The sequence below is a fragment of the Pocillopora verrucosa genome, chromosome 1 (assembly GCF_036669915.1).
Source record: "Pocillopora verrucosa isolate sample1 chromosome 1, ASM3666991v2, whole genome shotgun sequence".
In the NCBI taxonomy this organism is placed as follows: Eukaryota; Metazoa; Cnidaria; class Anthozoa; order Scleractinia; family Pocilloporidae; genus Pocillopora; species Pocillopora verrucosa.
In genome coordinates, this window is record NC_089312.1 from 20,611,934 (window position 1) to 20,631,614 (window position 19,681).

Here is a 19,681-nt window from a genome sequence, read left to right on the forward strand (position 1 = left end):
TGCTTGTTATCTGACCGCTTACTTCGATGAAAAGAGCCCATTTGAGCGAGTTGTTCATTTCGAGGTTTTCAACGTACATAAGAAAAGCATAAGAAAGGGCTTTTCTTATGTACGTTGAAAACCTCGAAATGAACAACTCGCTCAAATGGGCTCTTTTCATCGAAGTAAGCGGTCAGATAACAAGCAATACGCTGTGGAAGCGAGGTGAGGTATTTTTTTTTGAGAATTTGACGTATTTTTTTATTCCTTAGAGCGCTCGTAAATATTCCTATACAAACTCTTATAATTCTGCCATGACCGTTATTGCGTAAGATGATCATCTCACAGCTGGAGCTTGGGCCGCCTGTGGTCAGATAACAAGCGATACGCTGTGGAAGTAAGGTGAGGTATTTTTATTGAGAATTTGACGTATTTTGTTTACTCCTTAGGGCGGTCGCAAATATTCCCACACAAACTCTTTTGACTGTTATTGCGCAAGATGATCATATCATAGTTGGAGCTTGGGCCGCCTGTAGGGTCAGTTACATTTTCCCAGCAAACATGGTCTTTCTTATAGAAAGATGCTGCGTCACTTTCCATGTGCATTTCCGGTCAGATAAGTGTCGTGTCACGCATTCGAATTATTCATCGACAACGTACATCGACTACACCATATACACAGTACAGCTATAGCGTCAATTAAAATTTCAAATTACTTTTGAGCTTTTAGACCAAAACGACGCATTAAGTTATTCACAAACGTAGAGGAGATTTCGCAGAGTTCACTACGCACATTTTTTATTTCTCACTTTCGCTAGTTGTTTTTATTACTATTTGGCAGGCTTCAATCCGCTCTTATAGTGTACTGACCGATTTATTATTCTAGCTTGTGGAGCTTTCCTCCGGGAATCATAGCTTGTAGCAAATTTTCATTTTGTAAGGATCCTTCGTTGTGTAGGCTAACTGTTGTGTCTCGTGGACGCAGTTACCAGGACCTCTCAGTCAACATTGTTTGTACATTGTGAATTATTTGCTCTTAGTCACAAAGTAAACAAAAGACTTTCGATGTAAGTTGTCATTGCGCAAGTTGAATTCTTGTTACAAACTTTTTAAAGTTGTAAAGATTGTATTTTAAGCCTCACCAATGGGTGGATCTCTTTCGCGAAGTCCAAAGCAGAAGTCCAAGAAAAAAGTTGAAATGGATGGTTCGATCGATCGGCCCAAAAAGACCCCCAAAGCTGTCAAAGGTAAAAAGAAAGATGAACAGCCGGGGCAAGCCGAAAGGACAGGTCAAGAAACTCTCGATATGGAAAGGAAAGATAGTAAGATATTTTGGATTTCGCATGTGTCAAAGAGAACTAATTCTCAAGACGATATTAAGGCACAGACATTGGTGGACAGCAAAGCAATTTCCAAACCAACGGGGGAGTTAAGCCCCCTAGAAGGGAAACACAGTGGTAAGCAAAACGCTGTTGTGTCAGGTCTGAAAAAGAACAACAAAGGGAAGAACTCAAATGGAGCGAATTCGAATGGCTACTTGAGTGAAAAGAAATGCAATAGCGTGGTATTGAATGGTTCACATGTCTTTGGGGAAGAAAAACAAGATCTGGAGGACTCGAATTCCAGTGTAGTCCCGCAATCTCCAGGTCTGCTTCCAGGGCAGACAAGCGGGAGCATTGATGCATCACATTTAATCTCTGTAAATGAACTGTATAACTATTTCTGGGATGGAGGTCTAAACTGTAGCATTTTCGATCCCTCTTATATGCTTCTCGTAGACGCTAGACCTCGATCTGAATACGAACGAGGTCATATAATATTGGCGCACTGTGCAGCATCTCTGTACAATGACTTGCTCACTTCTTCCACATTTGGGTATGGGTACATGGCCAGTAGTGGCGAACAAGCCATTGCCAACAGTCTTAGCGAGTATACTCACCTAATTGTGTACGGAAACCCTGTTTTAGACACTAAAAGTGGAGATCTACCTGAAATAAAACTCATGAGAGAGCTCATGAATTATGAGTTGGTAGAGCCTATGTTGCTAGCTTCAGGTTATGATTGTTTTAATCAAACTTGGCCCTTCATGTGCACAGCAAAGGAACTTACTATTCGGCATGACCATAAGGAAATCACACCATATCCATCCCTCATTTTGGAAAACCAGCTCTATTTAGGCCGAGGAGTGCAAGCTACTAATGAGAAGATATTATTGGACCTCAAGCTCACACATGTTGTAAACATTGGTAGTGAGCACCCCTCACCTTTCACTGATCACATTCAGTATCTGAATATTAAGCTTGATGACAGTCCTTCTAGTGATTTAAAACTTTATTTCACAAAGGCGTATCATTTCATAGATGATGCCTTGTCAACTGGTGGGTGCATTCTTGTGCATTGTAATCTTGGTGTAAGCCGCAGCTCAACGGTTGTCATTGCATATCTGATGAAGTCAAGAGAATGGAGCCTTAAAATGGCTTATGACTTTGTCAAGGATAGAAGACACTGTATTCAGCCGAATCGTGGATTTTTACGGCAACTTGGTGACTGGGAGAAAAGTGTCTTAGGACGTAAAGAAACAGATCCTGATGATTTGTGGTTTTAGCAGCAACAATGTGCTATTCTTGGAAAATTTGTTCTCTATTTAAGAGACCCATGAAAGAAGTATGTTTCAAGTGTACATTTCCAAGATGGCCTGCTTGCTGCGAAGTTGGCATTTATAAATTGGGATGGGGTGTGTATATGAATCAAAGTAGATGGAAAACTAGATAAGATTTATTTGCATCTATTTAAAATAAATTTTAAGATACTTGTTTACACAGCAACCCAAAAAAATTGACTCAAAATAATTGTTGCTTGCATATTTTCTTCTTGAGAGAAATACAGTGTCCTATTTGTACAGTGCATTGCTGTATTTATTATTTGGTCTGTATATTTTATGCCATGCAACCAAAAACCACATCTTGATTTTCTAACTACTGTGGCTGCTTTGTGATCAGCTTATTTAAATCTGTTATGATTTGAATGTTGCATTTGGATTTGAAAAATGTAATTCAAAGTTTGCTCTAAATTATGATGCATATCATGCATACTGTTGTCACAGAGTTACCTAAAAATTCATGTTACTGTAACATTGCAAACAAAAACCAATTTTTAATCACTATGTAAAAAGAAACTGGATATCTGTAAAAATGAATGTATTTATAACAAGTGATACTTGAAAAATACTGAATGCATGTGGAAATGTTTTGGAGATGAAGTTTTGTTTATTACTTTGGTAATAAACATAACTTCACTTGGTAGGCTTTGTGTGGAGTTATTCTTTAAGAGGGTCCCCTATACTTTTTACATGAATTGTAATTGGGCAATTTCTTTGCCTTGTGAATCATGATTTGTTTTTTTTATTTATTGAGAATCATGACAAAAGATGATAAGATATTTTCATGTCCACATTGACAGAATTTTTTATTTAAAAGTGGCCTGTGAATAAAGAGCTGAATTAAATGTGATTTGCGAACCATCTTGTTTTAGGTGATGGATTTCCAGCTATTTTGTTGTTTTGAAAATGTATGTATTGTTCTCAAGTGGCTGTGGTTAGGTTTTGACCAGGGTTTTGATGGGGGATGGACTTCAAAAGACATATAGATCACTAAAAGTCAACAAACAGGCCACTAAATGGTTCTTGAACAAATGAGATAAGATATTATGTCATCTTTTGTCACATAAGACAAAGCCTACAAAAAGTAAGATATTTATTCAATGTGATTGGCTCAAATTTTGCATGAACATGGAAGGATTTTGGATATTATTTGTGATGCATGAAAAGGCCAAATATTTTTTTTGTGATAAAGGGGTATCAAGTAACCCCCTTAAATCTTTGAGTTACAGGCACAAGAGAGTGAATAGCCTTTCTATTTTGTTTTTTCCGTGAATATGCATTACCTTGGCTGTGTGTGTTTTTTTATGGCTTGAACAGTGTTTATCTGCTTGAAGGAGAAAATATTCCTTCTGATTCGCAATCTAGGCATTATTACCATTGTTATTATTTGTCTGCTTAGTCAGGTTACAGATGTCTGATTAAAATAATGGCAAAAATCCATAGTCGAATTCTTTGCAAATTTTAGAGATCATTCTGGAATAGCCGGACCCCTCTTGTCATGCTGAAAGTAGGACTCTCTCATGCTTGAGAAGTTGTGACTGGGATATGGTACCTGTAAGATGAGATCGCCAGGTTCCTAAGCCAAATATGGCGAACAATTTTATTAGAGGATCACGGAATTTTGCCTCATTGTTTTGCCTTGGAATTCGGAATCTTCCCAGAGTTACCACTCAAAAATGGGTGGGTCAGACAGGAAAGACCACATACCGATGTATGACAACGATAGTAGATCGTAAGTGTTTTTGTTATGCGTTGAAAAATCGGTGATCGATTAGTGTGATGTACTAGCACGTGCACGTACCAAGTGATTTTGCTAATAATAATACATAAATGTAAGTCTGAAAACTTAAACACAGCTTTTATTGAAGCTCTTTCTCAAGAAAATCGTTATTTTTTATAGATGGTAGTAAATTCGTATCTATTGCTTACTAGTTCGAATTTAGAAATTGAATTTGTAGTGAGCTGAGTCTTGCGTAATACAGAGTCTGATCTAAGTATGTAAATAAGTGTTTAGAAAATCAGTCAAAAGCTGTCGACGCGAAGAGAAAGTGAGGGAAAGGTGGAGCACAGCGGATTGTGGTTAAGAGATCATGGAGGGATATGGTCAAGAAATACTTGACCCGAGAGAATTCATTAATTACTGACAGTTATATGTTTCAAATTTGTTTCCTTTCAGCATCACTTGGACTTACAGATGATCAAAGGGAATTTCAAAGAGTTGCCCTAGAGTTTGCTAAGAATGAACTTGCTCCTGAAATGCAAAAGTGGGACCAGGAGGTTTGTGAAAAAAAAGGATTCTAATTTTTTTTTTAGAAAAATTGTATATTTTTACGATCATTATGGTAGATTATCAGATTTATTTTCAGTTTTTAACCTAACAGTAACCATATGCCTTTAAGTCATGTAAACTTTAACCTCAACGATAAATGTGGCGTTGTATTTCTCAGGAAACATTTCCTGTGGATGTGTTAAAGAGACTGGCTGGACTGGGATTTGGAGGTAAGGAAACTTTGACAGAGCTAATCTCTAATTTGCAACTGATATGATAAGCAGGACTGCAGGTAGTTAATTTCTCTGTTTTATCTAGTTCTTTATGAACTGACAATGTCTCATACCTGTGATCCAAAATACTGAATACTCAAAAGTTAAACAAATCTCATGACTGTGGATTACACATTGGTATGTGGTCTTTCCTGTTTCCCTTTTAGGGTATCTTTATCCAATGTAGGTGTTATTTTAAACTCTGGTCCTAATCCTTAAACTCCCATGAGTGACCAAAGCAGAATTTCTCCTTACAATATTAATACACTATCAAGCTGACAAGAAACAAGAAAAAAGAAAAATACAAATAAGGATATTATTAGTTGATCCAATAACAAATTCTTCAAACTAGAAGCAGTAAGGAGAATCACCAGTGAGATCTTGGGAGTGAAATGGTTAATTCAGTCGATTGTCTACTAGTCTTTGACGACTAAATCTAAACTGAGATTATCAATTTTAATGACAGATTTTATTGTAATCAGTTGTCTAAGCTTTAAGCAACACCCAAGAGAATAAGTTTCTTCTTAACCTTTTAAATGAAAAAGGAAAAATAAAAAATTGCTAATTTACATTCTTGATTGTGATTCTTTTGTATGAGTTTTCAAATTGGAAAAATGCAAGACTTACGTGAATTGGTTGTGAATGTAATGAGAACCTGTTCAATTTGTCCATTTCTTCATTAAGGTATATATATTAATTACACATCATTTTACACTGTGTATAAAGCTACTTTGGAAATCTTTTGATTAGTAATTTTCTTCTCTGAGCTATTGATGCAAAAGAAGATTATGGAGGCAGTGGAATGTCCAGATTAGAAGCATCTGTAATATTTGAGGCTCTTTCCACTGGATGTGTCAGCACATCCTTTTGATCTCTATTGTTTCATAATTTTCTTCTCTCAGCTATTTATGCAAAGGAAGATCATGGAGGCAGTGGATTGTCCAGATTAGAAGCGTCTGTAATATTTGAGGCTCTTTCCACCGGATGTGTCAGCACAACAGCCTATCTCAGCATCCACAAGTGAGATTATTGAAATTCCTCCGAGGCATATTCGGGGTTTTTTTTTCCCCTAAAATCACTAACAGTTCACAAGACATTATAACATATTTTTTTCCACTTAGTATGGTTGCTTGGATGATTGATGAGTTTGGTTCAGAAGAACTCAGAGAAAGATTTGTTCCTGAATTAGCTTCCATGCAGGTTAAGTAGGAAATGTTTTTCTTAAATTTTCTTCAGCTGATAATTTAGTCTTATTAATATTGCCTTGTGTAAGGGGCTTAATTTGTTTTGTTGTAGTCATTTATAAATAATTTGTGAACTAATGCATCAGAGCCAGAGTGTTGGAATTGAGACAAAATTGAAAGTGTTTTTGAACATGACCACTTATGCCGATACTTTACCATTACCTGGTGATATTTTTTGCGCCTTTTTGGATACATTGGTGGGTGCCATATGTGGCAAAACTTATTACAAAAACTTATTAGGTTTATAGCAAAAGCATTTCCTGCAATAACTGTTTTAAGTTATTTTCTCTTAACTCTGTTTCTACCTGTTTTCAGAAATTTGGATCTTATTGCTTAACAGAACCTGGTTAGTATTCTCAGTAAACAAATTTAATTTTTGATCATCAGTCATTATGACCAAGTTCATTTAGACTTAGAGTTATCATAGTGTGTTGGTATTACACTTTTAAGACTATGACCTGAACTGTTTTTATTTGATAGTTGTATGTAGAATAACTCTTTACACTCTAACATCATTGTGTATATTCTCCACACCATTCTCTGGATATTTCCTGTGGTGTTAATGAGGAGAATTGCCAATCAATCAAGAGCTTCTTTAATTAAGAATCATTTTCATTATTTTTATGATCTTGATACCCATGATTCTGTGAGTAGAAATTACATGCTTCCAGGGGTTGAAGGGTTCAGGAATAACTCATTATTCTTTTAAAAGATACTCACCCTTGTAGAAAAAAAAAAAATTATATCAATTTAGATAGTCAATAAAGCCAATTAGAGGTTGAAATTTAGTATTTTTTGATATGATTTTTTATTCTTAATGTCCATGACAGGAAGTGGAAGTGATGCTGCCTCATTGTCAACAACAGCCAAAAGAGATGGAGACCACTACATTCTGAATGGGTCAAAGGTGATGACAGAGATGAAAATTAACTCCTCTGATTCCGAGACTTAAATTGGGAAAGCACATTTTGGTTGTGTGTAGTAAAATAGAAACCAACTTACTATTTAAGCCTTAAGGAATACTGGCTTCTAATTCCTCCTTACTGGATCACCCTTGAATGAAATGTGAGAAGGTCAAGAGCTCTTGATTGTCATGTAAATTCTCCTTGTCAGTACCAACATGATAGGAAATTTAAAGAGAACAGTATGAAGACTAGAAATTTATACTAAATAAATGCTGTGGTGTAAAGGGTTTTTGTAATGATCACAAATGGGCAGTTAGAGCAAGGGAAAGTATAACAAAAAGTCACTACAAACTAAAAGCAAGACTAAACAAAATCCCTCAAGAGCAGATGAATGGTAGAGACCAATATTAGGTGAATTTGGTTATGGCTTGTTTTTGATGGGTTCAAATAGTGGCATGAAACAGGTGGCTTTCAAAACACATTCGAAAATTACTCTAACTGTGCAAGTTTAATTATACTGGTTTCTTTAAAGTAAGCATGAAATTAATCTTTATATTTCCAAACAAGGGACAAATTTGAATTCACACTTGGTACCTGGCTTTTGGGCTTTTTGTAGCCTGAAAAGGGCTCAGCTAAATTTGATGTTTCATTCAGATTTCAATCTTTATTTCAAAACTTAACATACTTCAGTGAAACAGGGTAATTGTGTAAATTTAAAATTAGAGCTTAGTATATACAACACAAGTGAATATTGCTTTCTGAGTACACTGATTGGCTTGTTCAGAAGTGAATAGCAAGTACTTTTCACTTCTGCTTTTGAAAATAATAGCTAATAATAATACTAATAAATGCATCACATTTAGCACATGAAAAGTGATATGATTTTTTAAATTGAAATTGCTCCACAGATTGACTGTAACAGTCTGCTTTAACTTAAATCTTGGGTAGACCCAAATTAGATGTGTCAAACTATATTTACTCAATCATCAGTCTTTTCATGTATATAAATTTGCTCATCAGGGTTTTCATGTTGTACATAAATTAAGAATTTCTTTTCCTGAAATCAGTGCCTTACTGACTTATGACCCTGTGACTAAATTGTTTATGTCATCTCAGGCATTCATCAGTGGTGGAGGAGATAATGATGTCTACATAGTCATGGTCAGAACTGGAGAACAAGGTGCGTTACAAAGAGATATGTTAGTTAACCCTGAAACTCCCAAGCTCTAGTTAATAATTCTCCCCATTACAAGTTACAACTCATTTCCTTGTAAATTAGTGATAAGAATTTGATGTTAGATCAAGATATTAACTTGAATGTGATAAGTTTTAGTATTCTCATTACCTGTTTACAGGATATAGCTAATGGATATTATTGGGAGAAGTCATATGTTAATATAAAGAGTTAAATAGTGAAATGACTGTTTATACACTAACCCTTGTAGAATAAATTACAAACACTCATTGTCAGTAGTCTCGAGTAAATATTTTGTACAATAATCTTTATAGAAAAATTATGTAAAATTACTGTATACCACTTTATTCAGTTAATACATTTATTTGTAGTATTACATAATTGTTAAATGATCCCATCTTTGAGCTAATTTAATTTTTTTTACATTTTGGAAAATTGTGGTAAATTTGTAGGTCCTAAAGGAATTTCATCAGTCATTGTTGAGAAAGGAACACCAGGATTGAGTTTTGGCAAGAAAGAAAGGAAAGTATGTTTGTCAATGTCTATTAATGGTTGATTTTTAAACCAGAGAGAAGTGTACCTGTTTCAATTAAAATTAACCTTGGACTTTTTCTGTGGGACAGGGTCCCTAATAAACTAAAGCAAATGAATGAAACTGTTCAATCAGCTGTGATTGGATGGAATTCCACAACCGTGATTGGTGCATCTTTCAGATCAGGTTCCCTCTGTGGTCCGTTGCTGCATCGCTCTCCAGCTGTTGAGTTTTTTGATTGTCAGCATCCAGACTTCTGAGATTTCAGTTCTGCTCTCCCTGTTGATATTGTGAGGGTGAAGTCTTAAGTGAATGGCCTGAGTGACTTGCGCCTTGCGTGTGTAGAAATGGGGATCACGATGAATAAACTTTACTTGTTTCAAAGTAGTCGATTTTGGAAGTTGTGGGCGTGCTGCTCACAATCTATTTTTCAAACTGGAATTACACTTCATTAATTTTGGTTCTAGTAATAACCATGGTTATCAGCACTGGAAGTATTAAATTTTGAAATATGTGTGTTAGGTTGGATGGAATTCCCAGCCAACAAGAGCAGTAATCTTTGAGGACTGTAGAGTTCCAGTTTCTAACATAGTTGGATATGAAGGACAGGTAGTATATAGAATTTGTGATTGTTGATTGATTCCTTGCATTTCTGAAGCAAATTTGGTCTTGAAATGACAAAAGAACTTCAGATTTAAAATAAAACCACTGTCTATGCCAGATCATGACTGTGTTTTTATTTTTTATGTGATAAAGTCCTTACAACTTGATGTATGTCTTGATATTTACAACATAGGGATTTAGTATTGCCATGCATGGACTAAATGGGGGTCGCATCAATATTGGTTTGTATCATTCAGAATAATTGGTAATTGATTGATAAACTAGTCAGATACATAATATATGTCTAATTAATTTAGTAGTAACTCCATCTTAACTTAAGACAATCAATAGATTCTCATTAGACAGGGAAATTCCTTTGCTATGGTGATGGATTATAACCTCTAAATTTATGGTCGTTAGGATCAGTATCTTTACTAGCAGTCTACTGCCATACCTACATGATTGTAACAATTGAAATTGATTTATATGCAATTAAAGTGGACTTTTCAGTTCAAATTGAAGTAAAATTTGAGAATGTTGGTTCAGGATTTTTATAAATGTTAACCGATATTTTCCATCTATTTCCTTCCATGTCTTTTATCATTCCCTTATATATTTCTATTGTAACAGTTACAATATGTTTGATCTATACACCATTTGAAGCTAGTGCTGTGATATTGTATTTAGTTTTATGACTGGTTGGTGAGTGATTAGAATTCAGTATTTTCAAGTTAACTTTACAAGGTAATAATGTAAAATTTCATTCTTTTTAGCATCATGCTCACTAGGAGCAGCTCAAGCATCCATTGTACAAGCAGCTGAACATGCCAAAGTACGGAAACAGTTTGACACACCACTTGCTGAAAATCAGGTGCAAAAAAATAAAATTACTTCAATTGGTCTTGTTATTCTAATAAAATAATTTTAATTTAATTGCTCTTCTATCGTGAAGTTTATTAATGATTCAAGCGAAATCATGTTGTAAATTACTCACTGCAGATAAAATTATAGTAAACACCCTTATTATATACAAATGGATAACCATTTCCAATGCATGTAATTGCTGAATAATAGAAATTTGAATTGACTAATAGTTGAATAAATATAGTTTTTTCTTCCTGGAACACATTTTTATCCAGAATATCCAGTTCAAATTAGCAGACATGGCAACCTCACTGGTTACTTCACGGTTAATTGTACGTCAGGCTGCACGTGCTTTGGATAATAAGTCACCAGAGGCTCCCACACTGTGTTCCATGGCAAAATTATTTGCCACAGATCATTGCTTTCAGGTGTGTATCACAGCAACAGCTATTGTAAAGCTCTTCTGTAGATAGAATTCACAAATATTATTTATTCTAACTGATGTTCTTTTGGTTGGTTTATTTGATTTTTCAGATTTGTAATGAAGCTCTCCAGATTCACGGAGGGTATGGTTACCTTAAGGACTACCCTGTTCAACAGTACATGAGAGACTGTAGAGTTCATCAGATTCTAGAAGGTAGGTCAAAAGAAGCAGGGCAGTAGCAAGTGAATGCTGGTACAAAAATTATTTTTATCAATTACCAAGTGATTGATCAATTAAATCACAGGATTATATCTTATATCTTTATCAGTGTGTCTAACAACCTTTTTGTCAGGGAATTATTTAAAAGATGATGATAATTTGGAATAAGTATAAATATGGATGGAAATTTTTGATTTAAAGTTGTATAAACATCATTATTCTTTCATTTATTTCTACAGTACTGGTATAGGCTGTTTAATGTAATATTTGATGTTTTTTTATATAAAGCAGTTTCTAGAATTTGAAGTTGTTGATAATAGAATGCTTTGGTCCTTTTTCTTCCAGGAACCAATGAAGTGATGCGATTAATAATTTCCAGAAATCTTCTGCAAAGCAGCTGACAGATGTTTTTTACTCTCCTTCCTAAATATTGAATAATTCATAACAAATTTTAAATTTGCAATCTTCTTTTGTTACACTGGGTTCTGAAAATGACAATTTTTAAGAACTCAAGATGTAGCCATCTTTTCTCACATTTATATGGTGTATTTTAGGGTGTATTTTCAAAATGAATGGATCTCATTTGAAAAAAATCCATATTTATTAAAAATTAAATCTCATCAAGCCACATGCATATTTAAGTTTATCTTTATTTAATAATCACAATTATCTACTAAAATTACAGTATTTACTAATCTGCATAAAAATGTATTTGATGGAATGACTAGAGGTTGTTGTCATTGACATGCAGGGCTGCAGTAAAGGTCATTAAATAAATATTAATTCTGGTTTAATCTCTTTCTATTCTTATGTCCATAATCACCCAGAAGGGTGAGGGGGGAGGGGGGGGGGCATCACAGATTGGAACTTTTAGGCAGGGGGAATCTCAAAAGCCAAAATTTCTGAAAGAATTGATTCATAAATAAAGAAACTCTTCAGTATTTCAGGAGTGTAGAGGATTAAAACTGTAAAACACTCTCAAAGAAGGCTAGGATGTTCCCTGGCACAACTCATTACTGACTCCATTATTTTATTGATTTTTATTCATGCTACCACTTAAAAAAAGTTTTTCTGAATCTAAATGACAAATGTAATGAATTAATTTGCTAAACCTAGTTTAGGCTTATCTTGCTAAGGAGTGTTTGTAGCTTAAGCAATGGACTACTTGTTAAGGAAATCAGATGGTATCAGGCTTGAATCCTCATCTGGGTTCAAAGGTTTTTTAAATAATTTATCCAAGCTTATAACAAAAGGAAGTCAAGTATTTCTTTGAGGTACTTGTTTATTTTGTCAATTAGGATTCAATGTAGTGTGAAACACAATGTTGACATTAAGCTACTTCCTACAACCTGAAAGGTGTCGATTGATAGTTTGAAATTTTATGCAGACATATGAAAGGTGAGACTCTGGTATAATAGATTACTTACAAAATCTTTGAGGAAGCTTCCTTTCTCTTTCATTGGGGCTGCTTGTTTCTGTTAAGGTAGGGAAGGGCTCATTGTTGGGTTCTAGTGTGATCAGTAACCATGGAAGGCTATCATTTAAAGTAGTGAGTGTGCTTTTTACCACAAACTGTAAGCTAGGAATTAATTTGTCTAAACAGTAATAGAAGAGTAATTCAATGGGCATGTCTTTTACATCAGAACTCTATTTTTAGATTCCCATTGAAGCAGTTAGGAAAATGTATTTGTACAGTTTGACTAATTGAAATCTTGTCATACAACCTTGCATCCACCTCATCCCACACTTAACCTATTGGTCCCTAAAATCAGTTTGCATATTCTCCATACTATTCTTTGTACATTTCCTATGATATTTGTCAACCTATTAACCCTTTAGCTCCCAAGATCTCATTGTTAATTCTCCTTACTGTCTGCCTAATGATTCTCATTATAGTAGTTTGGAGAATCTGGTATCAGATCAATTATTGATGTTTTCCTTTATTCTCATCACTTATCTGCCTGATGTTGCATAGATAGAGTAAGGAGAAATTCTGTCTTCGTCACTAACAGAAGTTAAAGGGTTAAGAGCTTCTTTTAAAAGGTGTTGATCATTTTCTTTATTCTCATGACCCTGGTGTTTGATTCAGTATAGAAGTAAGATGCTAATCACTCTCAGGGGTTAAAGGATAATCAGGTGGCAAGTGATGGCCCAATCTTCAATGCAAAAATGAGCACAAAAATAGTTGTCACTGTTGTATTTCTAATTTCAGATTAATTGGGTCATTGTGAGCATTCCATAAATTTCTACACTTTCCATGTCTTTGTTATAAAAAAATTTATTTCAATATCACCTAAAATAACCCATCCTTTTACAATTAATTTTGTTTCATGTTCAAAATATTTTATTCAATAAAACCCTGTGTTATGTAAAAATATAGAAAATTAATGATTTCATATAGTCTAAATTCAAGGTAACCTGTTAAAAAATCCTGTAAAAAAGGTAAAACATTATCTCCGAGATAACCAGTAAAACAGTATTTACAACAATAATCATTCACATAATGACACTTAAACTCATGCTTCTGTTAACTTTCTGTCCTATGACTCTAGAGTTACGGGTTTGAGACCCAAGTCCTATTTTACGCTGAGGAGAGTTCTTTTGTTGTACTCTTGCCTCCTCCAGCTCCCTAAAAGGAGAAAATAAAAATACTCTGTTGAAAGTATTCTTTTGATAGATCAGTTATTTTTAGTTGAAACAAATAATATGTGAGACTTTGCTGCAAAGGAGGTACTGCTCATAGCCTAGCTTCTATTTGTAGTCAGAGAGTGACAGTTTAATAAGAAAAGGCTGCCAAATTTTTCTTTAAATTAATTATGAAAACTTTCCTTTGAACAACCACCTCCAGGGCATGTTAGAATGACAAGCCAAAATAGGAAGGACAAACTGCGATTGCTTATTCATGGTCTACTTTACTGACGTTTTTTTAATATTTTGATTTTCAAGAGGTGCAGCATCCTTTGTTATATCTTCATAAGAACAATTGAGATTCGCTCTACCTGGATAAGACTTCATTTTTAAATTTTTCAGCATTCAGTTCCTTTCTGAGTTGGGCCTGTGAAATGAAAAACTAAGCATGAAGTGCTACATGACAAAATACTGTTTTCTGGTTTTCTGAATGAATCTGTTTTCTATATTTGAGTCAGTTGAAGTAAACTTTTGATGATCAATTATACTTAGCTTACCTTGGATTTTGCTGCAAGAGGACAAAGAACTGGATGTTGTGTCAGGGCTGTGGCAGATGGTCGGTCTTTAGCCACAGGGTTAATCATTAGCTGTAACAAGGAGTAAATTTGTAAGAATTTTTTCCATTTTATTTGTTCAATCATTTCCACAGTTGTCATTAACCTTCAAACAACCTTCAGATATTTCCTGAGTCAGGTTGACTTAAAAACACTAAAGAAGTGATTATTACTAATGTGTGTAAATCAATAGCAGAAATAAAATTGCAGTAACTGAGAATGTAGTACTCTAAAACTACAATTTTGGGCCTGTGGGTTTCACTGAATAAGAGCCCTGGCTGGTACCAACCTTTAATAGTGAATTCATTTCTTTTGAGATTTTCTCAAGATTTTGTAGTTGGCCTCTCCTAGGGGAGATAAGAACAAACAAAATGACTTTCCCTGTTTGTTGAAATGCAATACTACTAAGTGAAGATATTTAAAGTGAAAGTGCATTAAGTTACTGATAAATATGTATCCTACACTTGCAAGTAGCAGGGGCCTTAAAAAGATATGAGTGATGGAAAGGGTACCAAAATGTTACTTTAATGGGTTGTAGTGCATTAATTTTTACCCTTAAGAAGTGAACATTCTTAAGTAACAATTAACACCTTTGGTGATTTATTATATGAAAGTTACAGGGAGGTTAGCTGCATACCTGATTTCATGCCATTCTTCACCATTCTTTGGAAGTTCTGGCCCTCCACCCTGACAGGAAAATTAATGCATTATATCAAATTCTATTTTGTTTTGGTGTACTAGTGATAAATTAACCCTCATGCTTATCACTTTCTGTTGTTTTTTCATCCCCTTCTGTTTTTAACAGTTAGTAAGTCTTGGACACTGATTTCCATCCATTGTAACCTTTAGAAGGAAGGATTTCATAGCAAGTTCAAAAGCCACGACCAAATGTAATTTAATTAATTTTTTTACTAACATAGTAGTTTATAAGTGTGTAAGGGTATACTCACAGCTAGAAAAACCGTCAGTGCTAGAGCAAAAATGTCAGCTTTAGGTAAGGCAGAATAATCCTAAAATGGAATTGAAGCACATGTGTTAGAGTGGTAAAAAGCTACGTGGAGGCAACTGTATTTTGATATTGTGAAGGAAGTTGTTATGGTTGGTTGAACTTACTTCTTGTAGTATTTCATTGGGCAAAAATCTACAGTCACCTTCTTCCACTTGAGGACTACTCACTGATGTAACATGACCCAAGTCACCTTTAAAAAAAATTGAGCACACAGCTAAGTAAATTCATGTGCCAAAAGTTGGGCTGACAGGGGTAAGCTTTTACAAAATTGTGCAGCACTCTGCTGATAGGATAATCTCTGAATAAATGAAATACTCTTCAACTAAAGGTAAGGAAAAATGAAATTGTTGCCAATTGGTTTAGAAGTAATAACCACAAAAACAGAAAGAGCTGTTTGGTGATATCTATGCTGAAGTACATACTAAAGCATATGCATGTTTTTGCCAGGGTAGTTTTTGGCTTCAAATTGGCTCAGTCACTCTTCCTATTTGAGTAAGCTAAGGATGACAGTGATTGACACTGATTCATGTTGCTAAATTTTATACAAGCTAACCCACATGCTTAGATATTAACAATTGATTAAGGCATTTAATTGATTAATGTAGCTGAAGCAACACAGCCAGTCTAAATTCATTTCAGTCCATTGTAATTCAAAGACAATTCAGCTCATGTAGTAAGGAAAAGCATCTGAGCTGATCTAAGGGTAAACTCCAATGTACCTATTTTATAAAGTGGTGTTCTTTTCCTTGGGCCTGGGGTGTCATTTTCATCAAATCCTTCATCACCACTGTGATTGCATTCATCAATACCTGAGCTGTAACTGATAAATATGTTCCCTGAAAGACACAAATGAATTAAGACTTGGTGGAAAATGTTACAATTAAATTGTCATCTTATGGCATGAAGTATTTAAATGCGGAAAGCATAACTATTTTTATGAAAATAACCATGCAGGCTCTAAATATCCCTGAATGTACACAGCATTAAGAATAACATACCAGGTTTGATATCCATATGAACCAAAGCCAGTGAGTGGATATACTTCAGACCCTGCACAAAAAAGGAGTAAGTTCAGGCATGGTGACATGCAGATATAAAAATCATGTCATCTCTATCACAGTTTAGGTCACAAGTACCTCAGCTATTTGTATGAGAAGCTGTTTTAATTCTCCTTCTGCCATAGCTTCATTTTGTTTTGCATTTCTTTCAATCACGTCAGCCATACTTCCCCCTAAAAAGAATGTAAAGATTTCTATGTAATGAAGAGTAAAACAAAATCTAGTTGTATACTATTAGTTACTGCACCCAGCAAGTGACAGCAGGAACCCATCAACAGATGGTGTTATTTGAAGATAATAAATGATGTACACTGTATGATTATATCTCACACCTTCACAGTACTCATTCTGTATCAACATGTGTCCATCTTCTGCCCATGCAGAGTAATATCGTACGACATGAGGATTCTTTCCTAGGACAGCATGGGCATACACCTCACGCATCGCATTTTGCCTGCAGACAAACAAAACATTAACAAAGAATGAGATCAGATCACAAGTGAACAGATTTATGGCTTCTTAAGAATCTTTTTCAATTAGAGAAGGCGATCTCATTTTAACGCCTTTGATGTACAATATAGGGACAGCAAACTAATGGCAGAAAGTTGGTAACTGCCCATGAAAATTAAAATTAGTTGTGGCCTTTTCTTGCAGCTATCAAAAATGACATTAAGTCAATTTTAGAAGACACTGCACAAATCTAATCCACACTAATCAGGTAGGTACAAAAGAACTGGGAAAGGAAACACAAACAGTAGAGCGGTTGCAGCTCTGTGCTTTACAAGAGATGACTGGAGGCTGTATTATACTCACAGCCCTGAACAGAGGAAAACTTATTCTGACTTGTGAAACTACAGCTTGGTTATTCAAAACATACTTCAATAATTTTAGAACTTTTTATCTTTTCTTACATTATCCTCATCTTAGTTTATCTCACTCTGATTGTTCCTTCCTGTACTTACTCATCAATAGAACCAGCTACTGGTTTCAGAGACCGCTTCAATGCATAGATGCATCCATCTAAAATCAATCACAAATTTGTTTAGTAGCCATTTTAAGCATTGCACTCATTGTACATGCATATTTATGCACTGACCATGACTTCCTGCAACCTTCCAATCAAAGCAGGCTACCTAAGACAATTTGTGCTGAGATCACAACCCAGCTTTCCAAGTAAATAACTAATTCAATAAGTTATTGTATTGTAATTATGAGATCAGAATGAAGCACAAACCTGTTTTTATCATTAGGATCCTGATCACCCCACTTGTCAAGGTGGTTAGTGATTATAGGGGAAAGGGGGTACTTTGATCAATTTTTGCTGAGTACAGGTTTGTATGTGCACCTGGCCTCTCGATGCCCTTACCCCATAATAGTCTATTCTCTGGCCAATTGTAGACCCACCTTAGTCACTTTAGGTGATAAAGTAACAACTTTTTAAACACAAATCTTTCTATTTTTAAATTATATCCAGAATTTTCTTATCTCCAAAATTCCAAAAATTTGCAATGTCATTCCAGGCAATCCAGTCAGAAAATGCAACCTTATCCAGCAGTAAATTACCATTAGCCTATTACTCAGAGGTACTCCCCCCTCCCCCCCACCACCTGTGATAACTCTCTCTGGTTTTGGTTGCTTCAGCATTACTTGGGACAAGTGGAACATTCCAGAAAACATGGAAAGTAAGCTCAACAAAAAATGAACAGTAAATTTGATGCTCACCTAGTCTGTTTAGACATTTATGTACAGAGCCAAACTGGCCAGATCCTATTGTGCTTATTTCAACAAATTCTGCATTGTAACGCGAAATGTTACTCTCATGGAGTGCAAGTCTCTGGAGATTGAAGAAAGAAATAAAAGTTGTAATATACATTATGCTCATGTTGTGTCTAAGGTACAAGGAGCATAATACTACCGGATGGTTACCTTAGCTGGGTTTCCAAATATTTCGTCATCATCATCGTCCATATCTTCATCGTCATTATCATTACAAATTGAGCCATTCCTGAAAAAGAATTGTATTGTTACTTTACTATAGGCTTTTCAATTACAAATCAAAATCACTGTCAAGATCACAATCATAAATTTTATGAAAACGCGCATTTTCTCCAAAGAAAAAGAAAACACTGCATCAATGCTGACTTGTCCCTCTTGTAACATAGGAGTGCAGATGTGTGTGAGGTGGGAGGGAGGATGACACTCCGGTTCTGATTTGGTTGTCAAGAGATGATTGGGTACCAATTAAGCGTCAGATGGTAAATCAAATCCAGCAAGCTGAATTACCAACCGAGAGCCCTTTCACCTCTGACACTTAAGAACTGATTTATGATGCAAATCTAATGGTGTAATATGGTCTATAAAGAGCCCTTTCACCTCTGACACTTAAGAACTGATTTATGATGCAAATCTAATGGTGTAATATGGTCTAGAGGAACCACAACAATCATAAAAGAAGCATATGCAGTTTTTGCATCTCTCTTTAAAAAGGAAGTCTGAAACCAACCTTCCTTCTCCTTGTCTTGCTCGCTTCGCACCAATGGCCGAGTCTGGAGTAAACGGGTTCACGTTTGCAGTTACCTGGCGAGATCGCGGTCCCATTCGGGGTTCACTTTCAAATCCACGACCTTTTAGTAAGCCACGGCGCAGTCTCGACACAGGCCTTTTAAAATCCATTGTGCGATTCACATTGGACGAACGTTCAAGTAAACTTTTAGGCGTCTGAGGTGAGTCGAACAAGCGAAGCGCACCCAGTGAAGGAGGCGACAGAGGCGGAGTAGTACAACCACTCATTTTGGCTTTTTCCGGTGATTCATCTGACATGCAATCTCTAAAAGGACTTGAAAAGCCCAGATCCCAACCCTCGTCTGTGAATTCGGGTGATACTGGTGCAATGAGCCGAGAAGGACTACAACCGCTGTTGGCGCCGGTGGAAGACCTGTCCATTTCACAATCGTGTTCTTCTAGGACGAATGGAAGGCGTCCCGGTCGAGCTTTTGTGCACGCCATCAAACCAAGTGGTAATAAACTATTCAAGTACGTTTCAAGAACTATTTCGGTAGATTTGGAATTGCAGTAAATTGACGAGCAAAATGGAACAAAAATCCAAGGCCTTTAGCAGAATGAATGGCGAAGTGTGAAAAATGTAAAGTACAACGGTGTTGTGAAACAAACAAACGTTTAATCTAGCCAATCACAGACGTTAAAGTC

General features: G+C 35.4%; 3 protein-coding genes across 3 annotated transcripts; 2 read left to right on the forward strand and 1 right to left on the reverse strand.

Annotated features, from left to right (window-relative positions):
- The first annotated feature begins 385 nt into the window (after positions 1 to 385).
- On the forward strand, positions 386 to 2,593 carry LOC131781178 (serine/threonine/tyrosine-interacting-like protein 1). The gene has a single exon (XM_059097820.2). It carries the CDS (start codon positions 1,124 to 1,126, stop codon positions 2,582 to 2,584), a length of 1,461 nt encoding a protein of 486 aa, XP_058953803.2. The 5' UTR covers positions 386 to 1,123; the 3' UTR covers positions 2,585 to 2,593.
- On the forward strand, positions 2,586 to 11,959 carry LOC131781179 (isobutyryl-CoA dehydrogenase, mitochondrial). The gene is made up of 16 exons (XM_059097821.2): positions 2,586 to 2,713; positions 4,104 to 4,370; positions 4,815 to 4,915; positions 5,086 to 5,137; positions 6,082 to 6,199; positions 6,301 to 6,379; positions 6,739 to 6,769; positions 7,254 to 7,330; positions 8,445 to 8,508; positions 8,976 to 9,049; positions 9,578 to 9,664; positions 9,852 to 9,900; positions 10,432 to 10,529; positions 10,798 to 10,950; positions 11,057 to 11,159; positions 11,511 to 11,959. The coding sequence occupies exons 2-16, from the start codon at positions 4,226 to 4,228 to the stop codon at positions 11,564 to 11,566; spliced, it is 1,287 nt and encodes a 428-aa protein (XP_058953804.1). The 5' UTR covers positions 2,586 to 2,713; positions 4,104 to 4,225; the 3' UTR covers positions 11,567 to 11,959.
- A 92-nt stretch (positions 11,960 to 12,051) lies between these two features.
- LOC131781177 (wee1-like protein kinase 1-A) lies at positions 12,052 to 19,612 on the reverse strand. Its single transcript, XM_059097819.2, has 15 exons — positions 18,978 to 19,612; positions 18,401 to 18,479; positions 18,197 to 18,308; positions 17,437 to 17,494; positions 16,807 to 16,928; positions 16,553 to 16,647; positions 16,415 to 16,466; positions 16,136 to 16,252; positions 15,521 to 15,606; positions 15,358 to 15,417; positions 15,045 to 15,094; positions 14,697 to 14,754; positions 14,351 to 14,440; positions 14,165 to 14,220; positions 12,052 to 13,794 (listed from the first exon to the last, which is right to left on the reverse strand). Exons 1-15 carry the CDS (start codon positions 19,478 to 19,480, stop codon positions 13,662 to 13,664), a joined length of 1,671 nt encoding a protein of 556 aa, XP_058953802.2. The 5' UTR covers positions 19,481 to 19,612; the 3' UTR covers positions 12,052 to 13,661.
- Between the last annotated feature and the right edge of the window lie 69 nt (positions 19,613 to 19,681).

What these genes read in the sequence shown, in the direction of transcription:
- LOC131781178 (XM_059097820.2), top strand. Translation starts at nt 1,124, where the DNA reads ATGGGTGGATCTCTTTCGCGAAGTCCAAAGCAGAAGTCCAAGAAAAAA.
- LOC131781177 (XM_059097819.2), bottom strand. Translation starts at nt 19,480, where the DNA reads ATGGCGTGCACAAAAGCTCGACCGGGACGCCTTCCATTCGTCCTAGAA. An exon ending in TATTTGGAAACCCAGCTAAG is followed by an intron (nt 18,309 to 18,400) that starts GTAACCATCCGG and finishes TTCAATCTCCAG; the next exon opens with AGACTTGCACTCCATGAGAG. An exon ending in GAAGAATGGCATGAAATCAG is followed by an intron (nt 14,755 to 15,044) that starts GTATGCAGCTAA and finishes TATCTCCCCTAG; the next exon opens with GAGAGGCCAACTACAAAATC.
- LOC131781179 (XM_059097821.2), top strand. Translation starts at nt 4,226, where the DNA reads ATGGCGAACAATTTTATTAGAGGATCACGGAATTTTGCCTCATTGTTT. An exon ending in TTATTGCTTAACAGAACCTG is followed by an intron (nt 6,770 to 7,253) that starts GTTAGTATTCTC and finishes TGTCCATGACAG; the next exon opens with GAAGTGGAAGTGATGCTGCC. An exon ending in TTGGCAAGAAAGAAAGGAAA is followed by an intron (nt 9,050 to 9,577) that starts GTATGTTTGTCA and finishes TATGTGTGTTAG; the next exon opens with GTTGGATGGAATTCCCAGCC.